Source organism: Pseudophryne corroboree, chromosome 5, assembly GCF_028390025.1.
Source record: "Pseudophryne corroboree isolate aPseCor3 chromosome 5, aPseCor3.hap2, whole genome shotgun sequence".
NCBI lineage: Eukaryota > Metazoa > Chordata > Amphibia > Anura > Myobatrachidae > Pseudophryne > Pseudophryne corroboree.
The window spans coordinates 283,897,878-283,923,329 of NC_086448.1; the positions used below are offsets into that span (position 1 = coordinate 283,897,878).

Sequence of the window (25,452 nt, forward strand, 5' to 3'; positions counted from 1 at the left end):
TTTTGACCGATGGTGTATTCATTCGTAATTTTTTACTTGGACTTGCAAAAAATTACGAATGCCCTCATCTCTGCCGTGATTAGTGTTTAGTAAATTACCGAGATGACACTTTTTTTTTTTTTTTTTTTTCAAACACATTTTTTAATTTTGTAATATTGAAAACAGGTTCCACGCAAACAATTTCAAATAATACAATACAGAATCAGGTTCAAAATTAAACAATAAAAGGGATTCAAAGAAGCGTATATGCATATAAGGATATCTGTGTTCTACAAGTTAAAATTAGAGAATGCAACCTGAGAAATCTCTGATACTGCTCAGAGAAATCATTTTCACAGACAATCATAATTACCAGAGTTGTAAGCAGGTGCCGTATGAAAATGATTCTGAAATTAAACGTATACTATCGAAGAACCCTTAATGTGAATATCCATAGTAATAAAGCAAAATAGTATCATTCCTAAACATCTAAGAGAGTGGGGAGGAAAAGGATGGGGGGAGGGGAATATAGCAGCAATTCACAAAATATCTTATAGGTAGAGCTCCATACGTCAATACAAATTAGGTTCTAAAAGAGTCAAATCTGGCCATTAACCACGCGAGAGGTATAAGATTTAAGGATTCGCTATGTTACGGAGTAATTGCCATTCAGAGTTTTCAAAAACTTGCATAATGCGTCTTTGTGTTTCCGAGTTGAGCGATTCGATATATGGAGACCATTTCTGGTAAAATTTCTGTATGCATTTATCTACATCAGACAGAGTATCTTTCCTATCAAAATATAAAAGTTGCAGTAATTTATTTTTAACTTCTTGTAACGAAGGAGACGACCGATATATCCAGTGGATTAGAATAATTTTCTTTGCTACGGTTACTATTATGGTCATTAAAGGGATGTAGTTTGTTATAGGAAATTTAGAAGTCCAATTTTTAAAGTTTGTACAAATACATGCTAAAGGGTCTAGAGGGAGGGATACATGGAATAAAATATTTATGTAATTCAAGATTTTGTTCCAGAATTTTTTAATCTTTCTACACTCAAAAATGCAGTGAAAAAATGATGCGTTAGAGCTATGACATTTTGGGCATGAGGATAAGGATTCCGGGCATATGTGGAATCTCTGCGCAGGGGAAATATATGCTCTATGTATAGTTTTGATATGTACTTCTTGCAAATATGAAGATTTTAAACATTTAAGAGTGTTGAGATAGTGTGTAGTTATATCGGTAATCGAAACAATTTCTGGAATGTCTGTGTGCCAAGTATTACATAATGATTCCCAAGATTTGCTATCATTCTCCGGAGATAACAAAGAGTATAGAAACCTAATACAATACGGAACTCGTAACGTTAGAGAAAGCAGTGCGTTAAGGGGATCAGTTGAGTGTGCGAAACGTGTAGTGTGATCTAGGGATAAGGCATAATGTCTGAGTTGTAAATACATAAAAAAGTTTTGCTTGGGTATACTGAATAGGGATTGTAGGTCTTGGAAGGATCGCAATGCACCCCCCGGGTCAAAGACTTGTGAGGTAAATGACAATCCTTTGGAATGCCAAACATAGAAAGCGGGATTATGTATAGAAGGAGGGAATGCCAGATTACCCCAAATTGAGATAAATGAGGACGATTGAGGATCTCGTTTGAGTTTCCTGTTGATTGATTGCCATGCCTTGTAAGTGTCTGTAAACATCATATTTTGTAAAATCAGTTTAGGGATGTCTCGTTTTTTGGTATGAATAAGAGCACTGGGGGAGTAAGGATATAGTAATGCTTTGTCTACGTGAAGATCAGTATAGGAGGACTTATCGAGTAACCAATCGGTAATATAGCGAAAGTGTATAGCTAGAGAATATAGATACAGATTAGGAAGCGACAGCCCACCTTTAGATCTATGGGTTTGAAGTTTGTGGAATGCTATCCTGGGACGTTTTTTATTCCAAATAAATTGGGAAGTAAGTTGGTCAAAGCGCTTCAAATCAGATTTAGTTAAACTGATGGGTAACATTTGTAATTTGTAAAATATCTTAGGGAAGATTATCGTCTTTACTACAGCAACTCGTCCCAATAAAGATAGGGGGAGGTTCATCCAGTTCTCATATAAAGAAGATATTTTTATAAATGTAGGAGCATAATTTAATTTATAAAGCTGGGTAATATCTGATGGAATATTTAAACCCAAATACTTTATATGGTTTTTATACACTGATGCTGGAAATTCTTGTAAAGACGATTGGGTAGGGTTAGCGAGAGAAGAAGAAAGGGTGAGTATTTCAGATTTTGAAGTATTGATTTTAAAACCGGCCTGCCTGCCAAAATTTTCAATCAAGGATAACAATGAGGGGAGAGATGATGAGGGATTTGATACGAACAAAAGTAAATCGTCAGCGTATAAGGCTAATTTCAGTTCCACGTCGTTGATGGCTACGCCTTTGATCGAAGACGAGTTACGGATTGCGACTGCAAGGGGTTCAATGGCGAGTGCAAAAAGCAGGGGTGAAAGGGGACATCCTTGGCGGGTGCCTTTACAAATAACAAAGGGTTGAGAGAGATGGCCATTACAGTGGAGTTGAGATTTTGGAGAGGAATATAATGTATTTATAATACTAATAAAAGACGGGGGATAACCAAACTTACGTAGTGATTGGAAAAGGTGAGGCCAGGTGATAAGATCAAACGCCTTCTCGGCATCTAAGGCTAATACTGCTTTTTGATCTAATGAGGATTGTTGGGAGCAATGTAATATGACGGATAATACTTTACGAACATTTGTGACCGAATGACGTCCCCAAATAAAACCTGTTTGATCAGAATGAATTACAGATGGGAGGGAATGTTTGAGGCGCTCTGCAAGAATCTTTGTAAATATTTTAAAATCTACATTCAGGAGAGATAGAGGGCGATATGAGCCAGGAGATGCATTATCTCGTCCGGGTTTTAACAGAACCTTAATGATAGCTGAGTTAAAATGTAAAGGCAAAGAATTAGACTCTATAATAGAGTTATATAGAGCTAGTAAATGAACATCTATTTTGTCTATAAGGAGCTTGTAAAATTCATTAGTGAGGCCATCGGGTCCAGGTGCCTTATTACTTTTAAGATGTTGAATTACCTCTCTAACTTCTCTCAGGGTAATTGGCTTAGATAGTAATGTGACATATTCAGAAGGAACCTGTGGTAAGCTTGGAAATATCCAAGTGTTTGTATCATCTAAGTTATGTAGGGAGGAAGACATAGATGGAGATGAATTTGTGGGTAGAGGAAACTTTGAAATTGTTTGATCAATGACCTCAGAGTCGGAATATAAAGACTCATAATATGACCTCATGATTTCAGTTATTTGCATAGGGTCTGTAGTAAGGGAGTCATCAGGGAGTCTTAAAGGATGAACTATCATGGGATTCGAAGAGCCCTTCAATAAATTTGTCAATAGTTTCCCAGTTTTATTTCCGAATCTATGGAAGCGGAAATCTACATTAAATTTGTACTTATCTCCCATAGCTGAAAGAAATTCGTCAAACTGCAATTTCAGAGTAGAGTATGTTTGCTTATTAAGTGGAGTAGGATTAGTTTTAAAAACTTGGAAGGCATCCGACAAGGATTGTTGCATTTCCAAATAAGATTGAGCATATTTCTTTTTTAAAGCTGAAGTATACGATATTATGTCTCCCCGAAGGACGGATTTAGCTGCCTGCCAGAATAGAGGGGGGTTTTCTACCGAATGTAATTCGTTGCAAAAGTAATAGGAGTCCCATTTCCCGTGTAACATATCGCGAAATTTAGTAGAGGTAATCAGATGAGATGGAAATCTCCAGTGATGTGTTGGGGGGGAGTTATATCTCAGCTTTAATGAGAACCATACCAGAGCATGATCAGAGATAATTATTGGTTCAATATGAGAAGAGGTGACCTGTGGAAATAATTTGTACGATATAGAGACATAGTCTATACGTGAAAATGTATTATGAGTAGAAGAGTGGCAAGAGAAATCTTTGTCAGTAGGGAACAAGGCCCGCCAAATATCAATCAATTGTAAAGTTTTGAAGAAGTGCTGCATTCCATATTTCGGGAGTTTATGTGAAGTGTGGGAGGGGTGAGGGCGATCCAGGACTAAGGATGAAACAAGATTAAAATCCCCACATACAATAAGATTATCCGAGCAAAAAGGGGTCAGTTTGGTTATTAAGTTCTGGAAAAAAATCTTGTCGTATTGATTCGGAGCATATACCGAGCAGAAAGTAAGCGGGTAATTTTCCAGAACCAATTGAACTATTAGGAAACGCCCCTGCGGGTCTAAGTCAGTATATGCGAGGTTAATCTTAAGTTGGCGTCTAGCTAATAGAGCTACACCTCGAGACTTTGAGTTAAAGGGGGCGGCTGCTATTAGTGACCAACCTAGTGTCTGTAGTTTCTGTGATTCTACTTGGGTCAAGTGAGTTTCTTGAATAAGTGCAAAATCAATGTCTGATCTAGATAGATACAACAAAACTTTACGGCGTTTCGCCGGGGTTTTGATACCTCTCACGTTGAGTGTGCCAATCCTGATCTCAGCCATTGATGATCCAAGAGGAGATGTACTGCAGAGTCGGAGCTATATCGATCGCCACATCAGTCGAAGGAGTTGCTGCAAGGAAATGGGGAGAGGGTAGGGAGGGGCAGAGGGAATATCTACACAATAATAATAAATTGTAATATGAGAAGTTTGGATCTACAAACCTAACTTCCAGTATAAGTGGGATATAAGAAAATTGAACATAATAGAGAATGAACATGGTACGGTAAAGGCGCTACCGGTTCTACCGCGACTACTTCACTATCTAAGCGACCAAGAGAAAAAATAAAAATTACAAAATATGTGGGATGTACAATATATGACACCTATGAAATTGTTGGCCCATTCGTAGTAAGACTAAAATTGAACAGTAACAAAAATCTGCTAATTAGCCAAGATGCTAGCAGGAGGAATACTAAAGAACACATTAGACTATATAGTTACTTGAAAATGTCCATGTATATATATATATAGAAGCGCAACCTTGTATCACGAGTTTGTCCACAGCTTGTTATCCTGAGTTATAGATTCCACAATGGAATTCCAGAGCAAATCGTATATGAGACAGAGCTTAAGACAGGGAAATTATACATATAATCATATCGTATATATTAGGAATGTATAACCGTAAAACGATGACCTATATAGCCATCCATGGCTTCAAGGTTGCGCAATTTCTGATGCGTCTGAAATGTCCTCCTGTTCTACAGAAAGGTCTTCAGTTAGATACGCCATGGCGTCTTCAGAGGAGGTAAAATCCAGATGAGAGTCGCCCATATAAATACGTAATTTAGCTGGGTAGAGTAATGAGAATTTACGTTTGTCTTTTACAAGCCTAGAACAGACTGGAGTGAAAGCCTTCCTAGCACGGGTCAGTTCTGCTGAAAAGTCTTGAAAAATGTAGAGGCGATTATTTTCCCATTGGATTTGTTTAAGCTTCCTAGAAGCTGTCCAAAAAGCCATTCTATGCAGGTAATTAAGACATCTGAAGATCGTTACCCGAGGGCGGTTATCTGATGAACGTTGAGGAGGGCCAATCCTATGAACTCTCTCTATCACAAGGTCTTTGCAGACATCGGAGATGCCCAAAATAGAGGGTAATGTTGTTTGCACAAAAGTCACCAATTCGGGCCCCGTGACTGTTTCCGGTAGGCCCACCAGGCGTATATTATTTCTTCTAGATCTATTTTCTGCGTCATCTAGCTTGTTCCATAGTTGGTAATTTTCTTTTTCTAGGCGCACTATGCGACCCTGAACTTCAGACATATCATGAGCAAGACCGCCAATTCTATTTTCATTTACTTGTACCTTTTGTGATAGTTGGTGCAGTTGAGAGGTTATGTCAGATACTGCCCGTGCCAACAGAGGTGCCATTGCTTGAGTGATAGCATCCGTAAGATCAGCAAAGGTAATAGGTGAGTCCGAAGGACGACTGACCTGAGGTAAATCTGTAAAAGGTTGCGTTGCCGCAGCTTTTTTCGATGCCGGCGATGCCGGTGGTGTTGTAATACCAGGCGCCATTTCTGACGCGGCTCTACGTTTCTCCTGGCGTCCTATTGGCGTAATGGGCGCCGGTTTAATGGTAGCGCCGGGTGACAAAAATTTGTCCATAAGGCTGTAAGGCAAAACGATATAGGTCGCTGATTTTATGTGATTGAAATTTAGCTGTGCTGTGATGTAAGTAGCCGGGTGTCCCCGGAGCTAGGCGGGGAGGCTGCTCACCGCATAAAACCGAAGCTGGAAGCTATCTCAAAAAACAAAACAACAAAACAAAACAGAACAAACCAAAGAAAAGAAAAAAAAAAACAAATAGGTGTTACTGTGGGAGCCTTTAAATTATCCTATGTATAAAGTCACAGGTATCCCCTTCACCGGGAGGACCCGGCCAGCAGTGTCCTTCCAGGGATATGAAGATCTATATTACGCTCCGTATATACATATGCAGTATAAACAAGATGAGGTGGGGGGGTGACTAGATGGTAGTAAGTCACAGTGGATGGCTGGCAAGCACTATAGCTCTTATTTAATAAAGTGGAGGGAACACAGAGAATGGAGGGTAAGTCATCTGTTTCCACACTGTATTTTTGAAGGATGTAGCTATTCAGTTATTCAGCAGGTATATATGTGGTAGGAGTAGGGGAGAAGGAAGGAGCTCTCTCCTGGTATCTAAGTATAGGTATAGGTGCCTGGGCGCCCGTCAGCCTCTCCGTCAGGAAAATAAAATGGCCGCCGCTATGGGCTACTCACACTTCTGCTGCCTCTCCCCGCTGTCAGCATCCAGCTCAGCTGCCCGACGGGTGACCGAGCGGTGCACAGAGGGAGGGCTGCAGGCTCCGATGAGCCGATGAACAGTGCGGCACTCCCAGGCTCCCGCCAGATGGTCCGAGTAACGCTCCGGAGCTCCTCCAAAATTTAGGTCCCGGCTTCCGCTAAACGGGAGGGCCGCAACCCGCAGAGACGGCACACTCCGTCCCCCGATTCCGCAGCTCGCCTCCGTCTCAGCCCGCTTGTCAGGTGAAGGTCCAAGCCGCCAGGGAAGATCGTGTAGAGCAGGTGGAGGGGGAAAAAGGTGTTTTTATGAGCTTTTACTCGGGAGCTCAGTCAGATCACGTCCAGCTCAGTTGCCAGCCAGGCCACGCCCCCCACCGAGATGACACTTTGATGAAAAAACGGCATCTCGGTCAAAATCGGGAGCTTAGTAAATTTCCCCCTATGTCTGTTCCTGGGACTGTTGGGGCAAATCCTCCTCTGTAAAGCCGCCTGATCGCCAGCGCTGTGCATTTTACAGGACACTTAAGTATTCTACCTGTCACTGGGACAGTGTTAGTTAAGAAAGAGTGCATACATTCAGGGTTGTGTAGTACAAATGCCCTGTGATATACATCCAGTATCTACTGTGCTTTGTTATATCTATTGTTGACACATATAGCTTTACTGAGTACTACTTTGTATTGCTAGTCCAGTGCAGTTTTATGGTGCATAATTTCTGCATGGTCCGCTTGTGACTACATATGTGTGTGTGCATGTAGCTGCTGCGTGGCTGCCTTATTGGGGTATTTCCCTCAGCGTGCTATTCCTATATTCCATAACCTGTGGGGACTAAGTGTATCAGGTTTTCTGTATAATATAGAATTTTTTCACAAGATATACTTGCTGTGTATTTTTACTTGTGATTTATAGTCACCCTATATTGGATTCCCGGTAGTTGTGCTGCCACAGTCACACATCACGGGGAGTTCTTGCTAGGTATATCGCAGCTACAAATTGTACCAGGTTGCCCAATATTGTGCTTACTATTATGTCAGCTACAAGAGGTAACAGAGCTGGGGCTTCTCCCACACAGTGTGGTGGTGAGGCTGCAGACATTTTGGAGGAAAATTTGGCAGCAGAGAGTTCAGGTTCAGGGGGTTCCTTTCCCCCCAGTGGGTCCGTAGCACCGGGGGCAACAAATGACCCACCTTGGGCTACATTTTCCACGCTATTAAATACGCTTGTAACTAAATTGGCGCCCCTTGTGGGACCACCTGTGCCATTGCAGCAGTTTATGGTCTTTGCTATTAATCCGTCATGGGCAGATCAAATCTCTACTCAGTTACAGCATTTGAACCGGTCACTGACTAAATCTAAGTGTCACTCTCGCCCGACTAAGACTAAGTCATCTTCTAAACGGGCCATTACCTCCTCCCAATCCACTGTTATCCCAGACATGTCCTCTGAGGAGGATGCTGCATATACTGATTCCACAGACACTGACTCAGATGTTTCTGATGGGGAAGGGAAGTCATTGGTGGATGTCCCTGATCTGATTGAGACAATTAGGCTCATTCTTCAGGTGTCTGATGATCCTGAGCCTGAGGCTGTATCTAAAAAGCCGGATAGGTTTAAACGTAAGAAGGTGGTTAAACAAGTTTTACCCCATTCTGAACACCTGGTTGACATACGTCAGGAATCCTGGGAAAATCCGGGGACAAAATTCACACCAAATAAGAGACTGTTGGCTCGCTATCCTCTCTCTGCGGAGATATGTAAGAATTGGGAAACTCCTCCGCCTGTAGACTCACATGTGGCGCGCATGGTAGTTTCCTCTGCTCTGCCAGTAACTACCGTCACCTCTCTGAAGGAACCGACGGATAGACGTGTGGAGGGCTGTTTGAAAGCGATTTACACCCTAACGGGGGCTGTGCATAGCCCAACCATTGCAGCAACATGGGCTGCTGAAGCTGTTGAGGTGTGGGCTCAGGAGCTAGAGGCGGAGCTGCCTTCTAATGCATCTGAGCATGCTCGACAGTGTCTCTCATATATTACCACGGCTTCTCTGTACCTTAAGGAGGCAGCATCCGATGCCGGGGTGCTGGCGGCCAAGGCTGCTTCTACGTACGTCTTGGCTAGACGTTTATTTTGGTTGAGATCCTGGTCGTTGGATATGGATTCCGAGAAAACCCTGGAGGTGCTTCCTTTCAATGGAGACATTGTCTTTACCTCAATAAGATTGTGGCTAATCTGGCTACTGCTAAAACAGCTTACCTACCCAGTACGGCTTCTTCCACGCAGAAGGCTAAAAGTACTTTCCCTCTGCCCTTTCGTCCTCTAGGTAAAGCAAAAGGTCAGGCGTACCCAAAGCAAGCTCGTGCTTCCAGACCTGCCAAGCCCAGACCGAAAAGAGCCTGGGCTGCCTGTCAGCCTGCTTCCAAAACTGACAAGCCTGCCACATGACAGGGCGGGCCTCCCTCTGGGGGATCTCAGGGTGGGGGGCCGACTTCTAGGTTTTGCTAAGGAATGGTTGAAGACCACTTCTGATACCTGGGTAAGGGAAGTAGTCACTCGAGGTTACGCCGTACCCTTCAAGAATCGTCCCCCTCATCTATTTTGCCTGACAGCTGTTCCTCTGGACCTGACAAAGGCAAACACTCTGCATTCGGTGGTACATTCCCTCCTGACCACAGGAGTGGTAGTACAGGTGTCTCTGGCTCAGAGAGGCAAGGGGTACTATTCACCGCTGTTTTAGTCCCGAAACCGAACGGGTTCTCTCGGCCCATTCTCAATCTGAAGTCCTTGAACAAGCATGTGTGGGTCTCCACATTTTGTATGGAAACTCTGCGCTCTATTGATCTGGCCTTGGAGCCTGGGGACTTTATGGTCTCCCTGGTCATACAGGATGCCTACCTGCATATTCCTATTGCAGTGTCTCATCAGCAATACCTGAGGTTTGCGGTGGGCAACCTTCATTACCAATTTCGGGCATTACCCTTTGGTTTGACAATGGCTACCCGAGTTTTCACCAACGTTATGGCGGTCATGACGGCTACACTCCGCCGTCAAGGGGTCAGGATCCTTCCGTACTTGGACGATTTGTTGATCCTGGCAAATTCCCCAGAACTTCTCCTGTGTAATCTCGATCTGATGGTCCAGTGCATGAAAGCCCACGGGTGGCTGATCAACTGGAAGAAATCCTCCCTGGTTCCTGCTTGGAGCATGTTACATCTGGGAGCGGTATTGGACACTCACAACCAACGGTTGTTCTTGTCTCAGGAGAAAGTCCTGAAGCTTCAGGACAGGATTTGATACATCCTATCTCGTCCGCAAGTGTCAATACATTCAGCAATGCAAGTGCTAGGTCTCATGGTGTCGGCTTTCGACATGGTGGAGTATGCTCAATACCATTCTCGCCCTCTGTAGAAGTTAATTCTGACCAAGTGGGACGGCCTGCCTCACTGGATCATATCTCACATGATCTCCTTGCCTTCGGAGGTCCGCCTGTCACTGAGCTGGTGGCTTCAGGACCAACGATTGAGCAGGGGCCGTCCCTTCTGGATATCCAACTGGATCCTTCTGACGACGGATGCCAGTCTGAGAGGTTGGGGCGCGGTGTTGGAACAACACTCTCTTCAGGGTCAGTGGGCCGAGGAGGATTCTCTACTCCCAATAAATATTCTGGAACTGCGGTCAGTGTTCAATGCGTTGACAATGGCCCAGCATCTAATACAGAACAGACCTGTTCAATTACAATCGGACAACACCACCACGGTGGCGTACATCAATCATCAAGGCGGCACTCGAAGCCGCATGGCAATTAGGGAAGTATCACGGATTCTTCAGTGGGCAGAACGCCATCTGCCGGCCATATCCGCAGTGTTCATTCCGGGGGGTCCTATACTGGGAAGCGGACTTTCTTAGTCATCATGACGTACATGCCGGAGAATGGAGCCTCCATCCAGAGGTGTTTCAATTTCTCGTGGACAGGTGGGGCCTTCCAGATGTGGACCTGATGGCGTCTCAACACAATCACAAGGTTCTGGTCTTCGGAGCAAGGACAAGGGATCCTCCAGCAGCATTCGTGGATGCTCTATCAATTCCATGGAACTTTCGACTGCCGTACGTGTTCCCTCCGGTGTCACATGCATAATTTGGTGTCACATTTGCCGGTTCAGCCATGGTCATCATCAGTAGCCCGAAACTTGCACCAGAGTTTGAATACAGTACAAGTCATCTCCCTCCAAACTGGCGATTTATGGGCGGCCATCTTTGGTGCATTTCATGTCGACACATCCTTACTGTAAAAGCTACATGCCCCTTCCAGAGCCCATTGTGGCCTCCTAGTCATTATGAGTTGTAACTGCAACTTGCAAGGTAAAAGACGAAACATGAAAGAAGCACATGCACACTTAAAAAAAATAAAAATAAAAAAAAGAAGTTCCATCCGAAAAAAGCAGCAATTTGTATTTATGGACAATTCTGAATAAGGTTCAATGACTTCAGCGGTTTCCTTATCCTTGGGTGTGATCATGAACACAGTTACATATTTTATTTCCTTAACTTGTGTTTATGCCAAAATCGGGACATTTATTTAGTATTATTAAAATATAACTTTTCTTTAATATAGTGATCTGACCTTTTGAGATAGACAGCGAATGTTCTAAGCAGTTCTACGCTAAATATGTCTAGTATTATATTTCATAAATCGAAGGCTTTCGTTTCTGCCATGTAGCTATGTTTATTATTCTTGTTTAAAATGTGTAAATGTATTTGGACATAAATATACTCATTAACGTGTCCTTCATCTGGCATGTATAAGGGTCAGTTTAATTATCTAATACAGTATTTGTGCACTCTGTTACTTGCCTTCTTTGCGGTGCTCTGTAACACATATGTCGTGCTATGCAGCCCTTTGTCACAATGTTTTATTGATGGTGTTTGTTCCCTTTATGCACAAAAGGCCTGCGCTAAATTGAACATTCACTTTGCAAAGCGTATTTGCACTGCGCATGCTCTGGAACCACCATGCAGAGGCCCGAGCGATGCAGTATCAAGTGGTTCTACACTTTTGAGTAGAGTCATAACATAGTTACAATTACAGTAATGTGTTGATTTTTTTTTTTAAAAAGAGCATAAATACTTTTTTGCAGACACAGGCAACATGGAGGTGCTTCATATGTATGGTACAGAGGACCAGAAGAAGCAGTGGCTTGAGCCTCTACTTGCAGGGCAAATCCAGTCTTGTTTCTGCATGACAGGTGAGAACACTTTTTCAGGTTTCTAAATCTGTTCAAATAGTTTGAGTCAATACTTGCAGAGGACAACATTAAAGATGCTATATTTATTAACAGCTTGTGAAGTGCATCTGTCTCAGACACACAGTTGGTACAACTGCAGTTTGTGTTAGTTGGACCAATATTCATCAGGTTACAGATGTTTGCGTCACTTAAAAATTGTAAAATTACTTCCAGTATTTGGTGCTGGGCCCGTGTTCTTGGTGATGTCACTGATTCTTAGCACATTCTTATAAATATTGGCTCATATTACAAAATGGCTTTCACCAACAAGTACTGTTTCAATATTTGGGTTTTCTTCATATTTAAATGGTTATTTGTTTGCAATAATAAGCTGAAATAAATTGAAAATGAATGTTCTGTAAAATAAATCACCACTAGGTGGCATGTTATGTTAGGTTTGTGATTCTTAATCTCTGTTCTCAGGACCCCAAACAGTTCACGTTTCCAGGTCACTTAGCAGGTGCACAGGTGCATTCATTAGTCACTAACATAATTTAAAAGATCCATAGGTGGAACTAATTATTTAACTTGCAATGCTGTGAGGAGAACTGGAAAATATTCACCATTTTAGGTCCACACGGTCAAGTTTGGGAACCTATGGATTAGAATAATACACGAGACAAAGCACATTATGGTCTGTTTTGAAACAGTGGGGCAGATGTATTAACTTGGAGAAGGCTTAAGGAAGTGATAAACCAGTGATAAATGCAAGGTAATACACGCACCAGCCAATTGGCTCCTAACTGTTAATTTACATATTGGAGCTGATTGGCTGGTGCGTGTATCACATTGCATTTATCACAGTTGACACCCAGAAACGCCCCCTTCCTGTCAATCTTCTTGCGGCCATCAGTGCGACTGAAAACTTCGGTAGAACCTGTGCACAACCACAATGGGCTTTGTACCCGTACGTTGCGCGTGTGCATTTCGGGGCATACGCATGCGCAGAAATGCAGGTTTTTTTAGCCTGATCGCTGCGCTGCGAACAACGGCAGCTAGCGATCAACTCGGAATGACCCCCATTGTATGTTAGCATCCTAATCCCGTAGCCATTACGGCATAATCAAAACCAATGGATTTATTCATCTGTCCGCGGCGAAGTGTCCGAGTGGTGAAGTGTACCGCTTCTCATGCTTAGAGTCCCGGGTTCGATTCCTAAAGTACAAATGCACGTTAGTTTCTTCCAGACACTTTATTATTTTTTTTATTTTTATATCTGTCGTACTGTAGTATACTTTCACATTCAATACAAGTGTGCACACAAGTTTTACATAGCAGGAGCGTTTCTACTGTTAAGGTTCTATGCACCGTATGGTACACATACAATTCTGTAGCAGGGCAGACTCAATTGAAATGGCTACCGTCTGTGACTCCTTGCTCCATGGAGGCACTCGGCTACGGAGCAAGTAACAGCACAGGTTTTGCAGGCTATGGGCCAATGCTGAAGAAGCGTCACAATCCCCTAGCTAAAATACACAGGGGCGATAGGGATAAGCGAGCTCTATGCACATAGCGATACACCGGACTTGATCGCATAGCAAACTGACAAAATGTCCACCGCCCATGAACCCCCACCTCGTGGCAGTGCTTGGATATGGAGCGAGCAACAGCATAGGTTTTGCAGGCTATGGGGCAATGCTGAAGGAGCGTCAGAATTCCCTAGCTAAAATACACAGAGGCGATAGGGATAAGCGAGCTCTATGCACATTACGGTACACCGGACGCGATCACATAGCAAACTGGCAAAATGGTCACCGCCCGTGAACCCCCACCTCGTGATAACACTCGGATATGGAGCGAGCGAAGGCATAGGTTTTGCAGGCTATGGGGCAATGCTGAAGGAGTGTCACAATCCCCTAGCTAAAATATACTATATTTACTGGTACTGTATGTCTACGGGTACTCATTACCACTGTGTATTGTATATAGCGAAATGAGTCGCTCCTGCAGATTTACTCTGATTTATGTGAAACCTGTGTGCACCCTTCCATTGAATTTACACTGCTCAAAAAAATAAAGGGAACACTTAAACAACACAATGTAACTCCAAGTCAATCACACTTCTATGAAATCAAACTGTCCACTTAGAAAGCAACACTGATTGACAATCAATTTCACATGCTGTCGTGCAAATGGAATAGACAACAGGTGGGAATTATAGGCAATTAGCAAGACACCCAAATAAAGGAGTTGTTCTGCAGGTGGTGACCACAGACCACTTCTCAGCTCCTATGCTTTCTGGCTGATGTTTTGGTCACTTTTGGAAGCTGGCGGTGCTTTCACTCTAGTGGTAGCATGAGACAGAGTCTACAACCCTCACAAGTGGCTCAGGTAGTGCAGCTCATCCAGGATGGCACATCAATGCGAGCTGTGGCAAGAAGGTTTGCTGTGTCTGTCAGCGTAGTGTCCAGAGCATGGAGGAGCTACCAGGAGACAGGCCAGTACATCAGGAGACGTGGAGGAGGCCATAGGAGGGCAACAACCCAGCAGCAGGACCGCTACCTCCGCCTTTGTGCAAGGAGGAACAGGAGGAGCACTGCCAGAGCCCTTCAAAATGACCTCCAGCAAGCCACAAATGTGCATGTGTCTACTCAAACGATCAGAAACAGACTCCATGAGGGTGGTATGAGGGCCCGATGTCCACAGGTGGGGGTTGTGCTTACAGCCCAACACCGTGCAGGACGTTTGCATTTGCCAGAGAACACCAAGATTGTCAAATTCGCCACTGACGCCCTGTGCTCTTCACAGATGAAAGCAGGTTCTCACTGAGCACATGTGACAGACGTGACAGAGTCTGGAGACGCCAAGGAGAACGTTCTGCTGCCTGCAACATCCTCCAGCATGCCCGGTTTGGCAGTGGGTCAGTAATGGTGTAGGGTGGCATTTCTTTGGGGGGCCGCACAGCCCTCCATGTGCTCACCAGAGGTAGCCTGACTGCCATTAGGTACTGAGATGAGAACCTCACACCCCTTGTGAGACCATATGCTGGTGCGGTTGGCCCTGGGTTCCTCCTAATGCAAGACCATGCTAGACCTCATGTGTCTGGAGTGTGTCAGCAGTTCCTGCAAGATGAAGGCATTGATGCTATGGACTGGCCTGGCCGTTCCCCAGACCTGAATCCAATTGAGCACATCTGGGACATCACGCCACGTTGCACCACAGACTGTCCAGGAGTTGGCGGATGCTTTAGTCCAGGTCTGGGAGAAGATCCCTCTGGAGACCATCCGCCACCTCATCAGGAGCATGCCCAGGCATTGTAGGGAGGTCATACAGGCACGTGGAGGCCACACACACTACTGAGGTTCATTTTGACTTGTTTTAAGGACATTATATCAAAGTTGGATCAGCCTGTAGTGTGTTTTTCCACTTTAATTTTGAGTGTGACTCCAAATCCAGACCTCCATGGGTTAATAAATTTGATTTCCATTGATAATTTTTTTAGTGTGATTTTGTTGTCAGCACATTCAACTATGTAAAGAGCAAAGTATTTAATAAGAATATTTCATTCATTCAGATCTAGGATGTGTTATTTTAGTGTTCCCTTTATTTTTTTGAGCAGTGTATTACAAAGAAAAAAAGAAAAAGAAAAAAGTGAATGACATGGGAACACAAAAAAAAAAGTTTGGGTCTCGAACTCGGGACTCTCAGCGTGGGAGGCGGGAGCCTTCATCGCAAGCCCACGACGCTTCATGGAAGATTCACAAGTTCATGTGTAAAAGTACTGCAAAGAGCGATTCCTTTCCATTGGTGTTGGTTTATGCCTTAGGGGACTCGGATGCTCATACATATTTTTCAAAAGCACAGTATTTTCCACCGCCCCCCTCCCCCCATCACCCTTCCCCCCTGGTAGCCTGCACAGTTCATGCAGTAGATAGGGAGGGAGTCCAGGTCAGGTACAATACACAAACGCAGACGATCTACAGTTCTGTGTAGCTCAAACAGTTAGTTGCGACAGAATACACTAATTTATATTACTGGTACTGTATGTCTATGGGTGCTCATTACCGCTGTGTATTGTATATAGCGGAATGAGTCGCTCCTGCAGATTTGCTCTTGATTTATGTGAAACCTGTGTGCACCCTTCCATTGAATGTATTTCAAAGGAAAAAAAAAAAGTGAATGTCACAGGAACACAAAATGAAAAGGTTGGCACTTTGGGACTCGAACCCGGGACTCTCAGCGTGGGAGGCGGGAGCCTTCATCGCTAGTCCACGACGCTTCATGGAAAATTCACAAGTTCATGTGTAAAAGTACTGCAAAGAGTGAATCCTTCCTATTGGTGTTGGCTTATGCCTTAGGGGACTCGGACGCTCATACATGTATTTCAAAAGCACGGTATTTTCCACCGCTTCCCCTACCCCCATCACCCTTCCCCCCTGGGAGCCTGCACAGTTCATGCAGTAGACAGGGAGAGAGTCCAGGTCAGGTACAATACACAAACGCTGACTATCTACAGTACTGTGTTGCTCAAACAGTTGGTTGCGTCAGAATATACTAATTTATATTTACTGGTACTATATGTCTACGGGTGCTCTTTACCGCTGTGTATTGTATATCGCGGAATGAGTCGCTCCTGCAGATTTACTATGATTTATGTGAAACCTGTGTGCACCCTTCCATTGAATGTATTACAAAGAAAAACATTTTTTTAAAAAAGTGAAAGTCACAGGAACACAAAAAAAAAGGTTGGCACTTCGGGACTCGAACCCGGGACTCTCAGCTTGGGAGGTGGGAGCCTTCATCGCTAGCCCACGACGCTTCATGGAAGATTCACAAGTTCATGTGTAAAAGTACTGCAAGCAGTGATTCCTTCTCATTGGTGTTGATTTATGCCTTAGGGGACTCGAACGCTCATATTTCAAGAGCACGGTATTTAGTGCACTGTACATACTTTAAAGTCAATGAGCTACATTATTCCTTTCACACATTAGTTGCGTCTGCATACACAATCTTTAGTTGCGTCTGCATACACAAGTGTTTTAACATGTTTGTTTGTGTCTGTATAATTTTTTTTTTTTTTAACTCTCTCTATCTGACCATTGGTCACCATCTATTAACATTACAGTCGTCACTGACCATTTGCCAGAGCTTGTAGATCAATCCGCCGCTATTCGATCTAAAGTACTGGAATAGTGGAGCATTAGCCACCCAGTGGTGGAGATGTGTATTGCATTCTGAGTATCTTGTCGCGCCTCAACGCGCCTATCCGTGATTAAACTCAGCAAACTAAGCTATCATCTAGGCGCAGAAACAGTCAAGATAACGGAGACCCATCTGTAAATTAAGCTAATTTTAATCCAAATTTCAGATAGATAGATCTCATCAGTAGATAAATGCTGGCAGTTTATGATTTGTCACCTCAGTAGGCTTCTCATTTGACTGGCTTACGCAATAAACAACATTTGCGATGTCACTCATCTTTGGTATGAGTAACTGATATAACTATCACTTTTCAGCTATATCTGCGCTGTGCAAGATAAGCTTATTTTAACTAACTAGATAGATAGATAGATAGATATGAGTGGTGAAAGAAATACAGGTTGTGTCATTTCACCTCTGTAGGCTAATCATGTGAGTGTCTTGCAGTATAAACAACCATTGTGATGTAGTTCAGCTTTGATATAAAATTAACTGAAAGTGTAGAACTCAGTTATTGGCTGTATCTGTGATAGGACATCTCGCAGTATAAGTTAAGTTTTATTTTTACCTAAGTTTTATATGAAAATTATAGTCAAAGGATAGTAAAATGCATGCAGGGTAATATTTACCTCAGTAAGCTAATCATGTGACCGGATTACATCATAAACAACTTTTTTTGATATCACTCAGCTTTAGCATAAAATCACTGATGGTATAGAATGGTCAATGATCAGTTGCATCTGCTGATATGACTATTTACAGTGTAATGTAAGCTTATTTTAACTTACATTTTAGACAGAAAGGATAGTATGAGTGGTGAATACATTCAGGTTTTGATTTCTCACCTCAGTAGGCTGATTATGTGACTGGGTTATGTTCTAAACAGTCTTTGTGATCACTCAGCTTTGGTATAAAGGGCACTGTCAGTTATATGCAGGATCAGAAATTAAATTATGACTATTAAGGCAGAAGTCTTAATGTAAATATTCCTTTCACAATACAGACATAGCAGGGCCAACCTTAATACAAGCGCACGGCTGTGCCTTTATAATAACGTGTTGGCATCTCATCATGTATTTGAAGGATTTTAAACCGTTAATAAATTGTCCATGAATCTATGTAGTAACTAGTTATGAGCTGTCCTGTATCCATCATTTGAAATGGGAGTAGGGACTCGGAACAAGACGGGACAGACCAGGAGAAGAGAAACACTACTACAGGTTAAGTATAATGGGATGGCGTCAAGGCTGGGATGACCTGACATGACTGATCTGTATTACTAGTAACAAATATTGCCCTGTGTTCCTTTTTTAGAGCCCGATGTAGCGTCCAGTGATGCCACCAACATGGAGTGCATTATCCAAAGAGATGGTGATAGCTACATAATTAATGGAAAGAAGTGGTGGAGCAGTGGTGAGTTCCAGCACTATTTTATTTTTTAATGTTTTTTTTATTCAATGAGCCTGAGATGATCCGGCAGTTTAGTATTCAATTTGCGCGCATTTCCGACAGGTTTTGCTTATTTTTTATTTAGATTTTTTTTAACGTTGAATCAGCATTGTTGAAAAACGGGCCAAATACCTGTTGGAAATGGCCGCAAATTCGACAAAATACATGGATCCGCGGCTAATCTGCCGATCCACGTGTTTTCCGACAAGTCGGAAAAACGGCAACTCAGTTGAATAGGTTGAATCCTGATTCGACCTAAAAAAAGTCGGAAACTGCCGTCTTTAAGATTTGACGGCAATTCCAACTTGAATTGAATAGACCCCATAGAAGGGATGCAGTCAGTCCTTATAGTTTTTAACCAAATACTGATTACTTTTGCAAAGCATTTACATTTATACTGTTGCATATTCAAGTTAAAGAGTTTCTATAGGAATAGCTTCCATTGTTTACATTTCGACAGTACTTACATTTTACTAATACTGTATATGTAATTTATTTCTATAAAGTGTATATACTGTACAGTTTGTGGTTGAATTGTCTCTTCCCAGGTAAGTTGCAGTAGTTGAGCTTTATGTGGTAGCTTGTCTTGTACTGCAGTCAGTAACGTGAAAGTATAATTTCTCTTACGTCTAGATGATACTGGGAATCCATTTAGTACCATGGGGTATAGACGGGTCCACTTGGGCACTTTAAGAATTTGATAGTGTGGACTGGCTCCTCCCCCTATGCCCCTCCTATCAGACTCAGTTTAGAAAATGCGTCCGGAAGAGCTGGTCACATCGCTGGAAGCTCCTGAAGAGTTTTCCTAATTTATTTTGTATGTTTGTTATTTTCAGGCAGGACTGGATGGCACCAGCCTGCCTGCTACATGGGACTTGGGGGGGGGGGGGGGGAGGAATGGCCCAACCTCTTGAAGGGTTAATGGTCCCGTTCCCCGCTGACAGGACACTAGCTCCTGTGGGAACTATTCGCAAGCCCCACCACAGCAAGCGTACATTCCCGCAGCACGCCGCCACCCCTAACAGAGCCAGAAGACAGAAGAGTGGTGATTACTAAGCCGGCATCCCGGTTAGCGGGTCGCCGGATATTATGGCGGCATGAGGGTATGGAGACTCACGGCTTCTATGTGGGGCGACTGGGTCTCCAGACTCCGTACACAGTGTGGACGCACCGCTTCTGAGGGAGCGAACTGAGTCTAAGTACACTACGTGTGTACACAGTACCCAGACTGGCATTACAGACTTAAAAGGTGACTGACTCCATTTTAACCACTTGCCTGGCATGGTCGCATCCGATGCAACCATGCCTGCAAGTGCTCTATCTGACCTCGTCGCACGGGATGCGACCAGTCAGATAGAGAGTGTTAGCAGTGGCAGGGAAGAGAAACTTCCCTCAGTTGCTGCTGACAGAGGGACCGGAAGGTCCCTCTGCCTCCCTGCACTCTCCCCCTGTGTCTGCCATGCTGCTGATCACTGCTGATCGGTCAGCACGGCATGATCTTCCCCCTCCAGCGGCTGCAGACAATGGCAGCCGCTGGGGAGTGTTAATAAACCCTCCCTTGCTGCCCCCAGACCCCCCCTGCATACCTCGAGGCTGTCTCAGCTTTCAAAATGAAAGCCGCGATGGTCGCGATGTTCCGATGGTCGCAATGTTCCCAATCGATGTTTCGATGTTTGGTGGGGTTTAAAAAAAATTGTACAAAATGTTTTTTTCTTTTTTTTAACTAAAATCATTTGGGATAGGGTTAAATTCATGTTCTTCACCTAATTCACTCATAAAAAAAAACCCGACAGTTAAGTGGTTAAGCACTAAAATTAGTTCAGCCAGTATAAAAAGTGTGGGAAGACCACGCACCATTGAAGGGACGGGGAATCACTATGAGCTGATCCAGCAGCTCGCAGTGCCATTTTCCCTCTGCAGTGGACACATACGCTGACAGGGACGCGCAGCTCCTCCGGAGAGACTCCAGATTACCTCAACGGTACCAGGGGGTCATAGCAGAGGGTGGTAGTGGTGGGGGGGTGTCGCTTACTCATGTACTAAGTCCCCAATCTGGGTACTTAGTCTGCAACCCGGCTAAGCTTGGTATTAGCACTACGGGCGCGGTGTGCTGGCTCCATACTATCTCTGTGTCTCTCTGGAAGGGCTCTTTGTGGGTTAATTGTGCATTTAACCTGTGTGTGTGCTGTCACAGTATGTCAGACAAAGAGTGTGTTTCATGTAAGGCACAGTGTTCCTCTTCTCCAGGGGGTTCACTGCAGTGTACTCGGTGCAGTGTACCCTCCCAGGCGAGCGGGGCAGAGTCGGTTTGCCTGGATTCTATTAGGGGGCTGATTTCCAATATTTCTTCTAAATTGTCCCGCAGTGAGAAAGAGACGCAATACTTAAGACAATCAATGACTGAGTTTATGAACAGAGACTCAGTGCCCAAACCAGCGTCTCAGTCCCCTGCCATTTGTACGCAAAAATGTCCTTTGGCCCATATTCTGCAGTCTGACTCTGATGATGAGGGGTCAGACATGGAGGTGGACTCAGAGGTGGGGGAGGGTACTCTGTCACAGGGAATAGTGGCTCTCATAGAGATAATCAGAGAAATTCTGCATATCCCTGATAAGGTAACAGAGGAGACTGAGGGGTCTTATTTTAATATAAAGAAGAAATCCTCAGCCACTTTTCCTGTGTCAAAGGAACTAAATACCCTGTTTAAAGAACCGTGGGTTAATCCTGATAGGAAATTTCAAATCCCTAAAATGTTGATACCATGTTTTCCTTTTCCTTCTGAGGATAGGAAAAAATGGGAAAATCCACCGATAGTGGATGCATCAGTATCCAGGCTGTCACGGAAAATTGTATTGCCTGTCCTGAGTGCAGGCTCCCTAAAAGACACGGCTGATCGTAGAATTGAGAATACACTCAAATCTTTGTATACAGCTGCTTGGGTGGCCCAGAGACCCACTATAGCATGTGGGTGGATTACTAAGGTCATCGCCAAATGGTCAGGTAACCTACTTGAAGGGTTAGGTACCTTGCCTCAGGGGGAGATTATTTTATTCCTGCAACCAGGGCTGTTTCTAGCCAATTTGGCTCCCAGTGCGAGATTTAAAAATGCGCCCCCCCATGACATAAAAAAATGTGCCCCCCCCCCCACACACCTAGATTAAAAAAAAAATGTGCGCGCGCACCCAGCAAGGGGGCGTGGCCTCGTCTAAATGGGTGTGGCCACATTTAAATGGGCATGGCCTCGTCTGAAAAGACTACCTCACAATCCAGTTTTTGACCCTGCTCCAACAGATCACGACCACCACAGAAAAAAAAAATTCTACCATATTAAGCCCCACACAGTAATGCCCCCTGCACCATATTATGCCACACACCGCAATGCCCTTGATACATTAAATCCCCACACTACGGCAGGCAAGAGTCCCCATTTCACACATTACGGCAGGTGTCCCCATTTTACACATTGAGAGAGAGAGAGAGAGAATACTTACAGAGGCGATTACCGCTCTTCGGCCCGCCTCACCAGTCGCTCCTCACTCCGGCCTTTCCCTCTTCCTAACTTGGATCCCCCTGGATCCCCCTCTGTACACCGCTTGGGGGGGGGGGAGTTTCGTGGAGTGACGGTGTTGCGTCGTGACGTAACGACGCAACCGCGTCATTCCGTGAAACTTTGCCCCCCGAGCGGGTTATTCGGGGAGAAATAGGAGGGGGAAGCAGGGAGCCACAGTTAGTGCCGTGGCGGGCGCCCAGTGCAGTTGCACTGCTCGCCTGCCCCAAGAAACGGCCCTGCCTGCAACATATACTGGACTATGCAAATTTTATGGTGGAAGCTATAAAGGAAATAGGCTTGCTTAAAGCACGCACCACTGCTATGGCAGTGTCAGCACACAGAGGCTTGTGGCCATGCCAGTGGACTGCTGACTTGGACTCCAGGAAAGGCGTGGAAGGCCTACCCTTCACAGGAGAGGCCTTACTTGGAGATGAACTAGACAAGTGGATCTCCAAAGCTACTGCGGGTAAGTGCACGTATCTTCCTTTTGCAGCTCCCCCAGCCAGAAAGGCTTACTCAGGACCTAATCTACAGTCCTTTCGGACTGCCAAGTTTAAGGGAAAAACCAGAGGTTCTTCTACAGCCACCAGAGGCGCTAGAGGTAAACCAAGCAAACCAGCAACTCCCGGTTCACAGGAACAGAGCTCAAGCTTTGCTTCCTCAAAGCCTTCAGCATGACGGTTGACCGCGAAGCCTGGAGGACTGGCAGGTGAGAGCCCAACTAAAATTTTTCAGTCACATCTGGACAACATCATGCCAGGATCCCTGGGTCATAGATCTTATTTCCCAGGGCTACAGACTGGAGTTTCAAGAGCTCTCACCTCACAGATTCTTCAAATCAGGCTTACCAGTTTCACAAGAGGCAAGTATATATACAGGACGCCATTCAAAAACTGGTCATTGTTCCAGTTCCACCTCATCAGCAAAACAAGGGATATTATTCCAAATTGTTTGTGGTACCGAGACCGGAAGGTTTGGTAAGACCGATTTTGAACCTCAAGTCGTTGAACCCGTACTTACGAGTGTTCAAATTCAAGATGGATTCTTTGAGAGTGGTGATCTCAGGTCTGGAGGAGGGGGAATTCCTGGTGTCTCTGGATATCAAGGATGCATCCCTTCACACTCCGATCTGGGCGCCTCATCAGGCTTATCTTCGGTTTGCACTGCAGGCCTGTCGCTACCAGTTCCAGGCCCTGCCATTTGGTCTCTCCACGGCACAAAGGGTGTTCACCAAGGTGATGGCAGAGATGATGTTTCTCCTTCGCATGACAGGGAGTGAACATAATTCCGTACCTGAACGATCTTCTGATAAAGACGCCGTCCAGGGAGAGGTTGTTGGACAGCATTGGCCTCGCAACCAGACTACTTCTGGATCCTGAACCTTCCGAAATCTCACCTAGAGCCAACACGAGGGCTTCCATTTCTGGGGGAATGATACTGGACACAGAGACGCAAAAAGTGTTCATTCCGTTGGAAAAGGCACTGGTAATCCAGTCGATGGTTCGGGATGTCCTGATGCCAACCCGGATATCAGTGCATCTCTGCATTCTCTTTCTGGGGAAAATGGTGGCCTCTTATGAGGCGCTTTAGTTTGGAAGGTTTCATGCAAGACCCTTCCAGCTCGATCTGTTGGACAAATAGTCCAAATCGCATCTTTACATGCACCAGGGGATCCGTCTGTCACCAAAAGCCAGGATCTCTCTTCTATAGTGACTTCAGATTTCTCACCCAATCGAGGGTCGACGGTTCAGGATTCAGAATTGGATTCTGCTGACCACAGACGCAAGCCTCAGAGGTTGGGGATCAGTCACCCAGGGGGTGCAGTTTCAAGGAAGATAGTCAAGTCAGGAAGTCGTCCTTCCAATCAACATTCTGGAACTCAGGGCTTTATACAATGCCTTTCTGCAGGCCTCATCTCTTCTTCAAGATCCCAGCCTACAAGATCGGGTACAGTCGGACAATGTGACGGCAGTGACGTACATAAACCGACAGGGCAGAATGAAGAGCAGAGCAGCAATGTCAGAGGTGTCAAGAATTCTACTCTGGGCAGAAAAACGCGTTGTCGGTGATCTTCATTCCGGGAGTAGACAACTGGGAAGCAGACTTCCTCAGCAGACACGAGCTGCACCCGAGGGAGTGGGGCCTTCACCCGGAGGTGTTCAGGTGCTTGACACGTCGGTGGGGATATAGCTCAAGCGGTATTGTTCCAGGTGGAGAGACCCACATGCAGTGGCAGTGGACGCTCTGACGACTCCATGGGTCTATTAGATGGTGTACGTGTTTCCTCCACTTCCTCTGATCCCATGATTTCTGTAAAGAATAAAAAGGGAAAATGTTCTAGCAATACTCATTGCTCCGGATGGGCCTGGTATGCAGAACTTCTGGAGATGCTCCTCGAAGATCCGTGGCCTCTACCTCTTCGCAAGGGTCTTCTGCAACAGGGCCAGTTCGTCTGTCAAGACTTCCTGTGGCTACGTTTAACGGCAGATTCTAGCCAGGAGTGGTATCCCTGACAAGGTCATCCCGAATATGATCCAAGCCAGGAAGGGGGTAATATCTAAACATTACCACCGTATTTGCGTATTTTGAAGAAATACGTCTCTTAGTGTGAGAGCGGACAATATTCTGCAGTAGAATTTCATCTGGGACGTCTCCTGCTTTTTCTGCAGTCGGGTGTGGATGTGGGCCTACGTCTGTGCTCCCTAAAAGTTCAGATTTTGGCCTTGTCCATTTTCTTTCAGAAACAATTGGCTTCTCTCCCTGAGGTCCAGACGTTCTTGAAAGGTGTTCTGCATATCCATCCTCCTTTTGTGCCTCCCATGGCACCTTGGGATCTCAAATTGGTGCTGCAGTTCCTCCAATTGGACTGGTTTGAACCATTACAGGAGGTAGACATAAAATATCTTATGTGGAAGTCCGTCACAATGCTGGCCTTGGCTTCAGCAAGATGCGTGTCAGAGCTGGGGGCATTGTCTTACAAGAGACCCTACTTATTTTTTCATGAGGACAGAGCTGAACTCAGAACTCGTCAGCAATTTCTTCCTAAGGTGGTGTCTACGTTTCACATCAACCAACCTATTGTGGTTCCGGTTGTCACCGACACCTCTAATACATCTAAGTAGTATCCTCTACGTAGTCCGTAGAGGATAGTGGACGCCCGCCCGGTGCTTCGTTCTTCTTGCACTGTTACTTAGTTAAGTATTCTGGATTGTTC

At 44.6% G+C, this 25,452-nt stretch overlaps 1 protein-coding gene across 2 annotated transcripts in view; it reads left to right on the forward strand.

Annotated features, from left to right (window-relative positions):
* Window positions 1-25,452, forward strand: part of ACAD11 (acyl-CoA dehydrogenase family member 11) — a 279,715-nt gene that overhangs the window by 163,610 nt on the left and 90,653 nt on the right. For both annotated transcript variants that reach the window (XM_063922380.1, XM_063922381.1), the window contains 2 exons: window positions 11,954-12,061; window positions 18,554-18,652. In XM_063922380.1, the coding sequence (XP_063778450.1) occupies window positions 11,954-12,061; window positions 18,554-18,652 (207 nt within the window). The remainder of the gene's footprint in view (window positions 1-11,953; window positions 12,062-18,553; window positions 18,653-25,452) is intronic.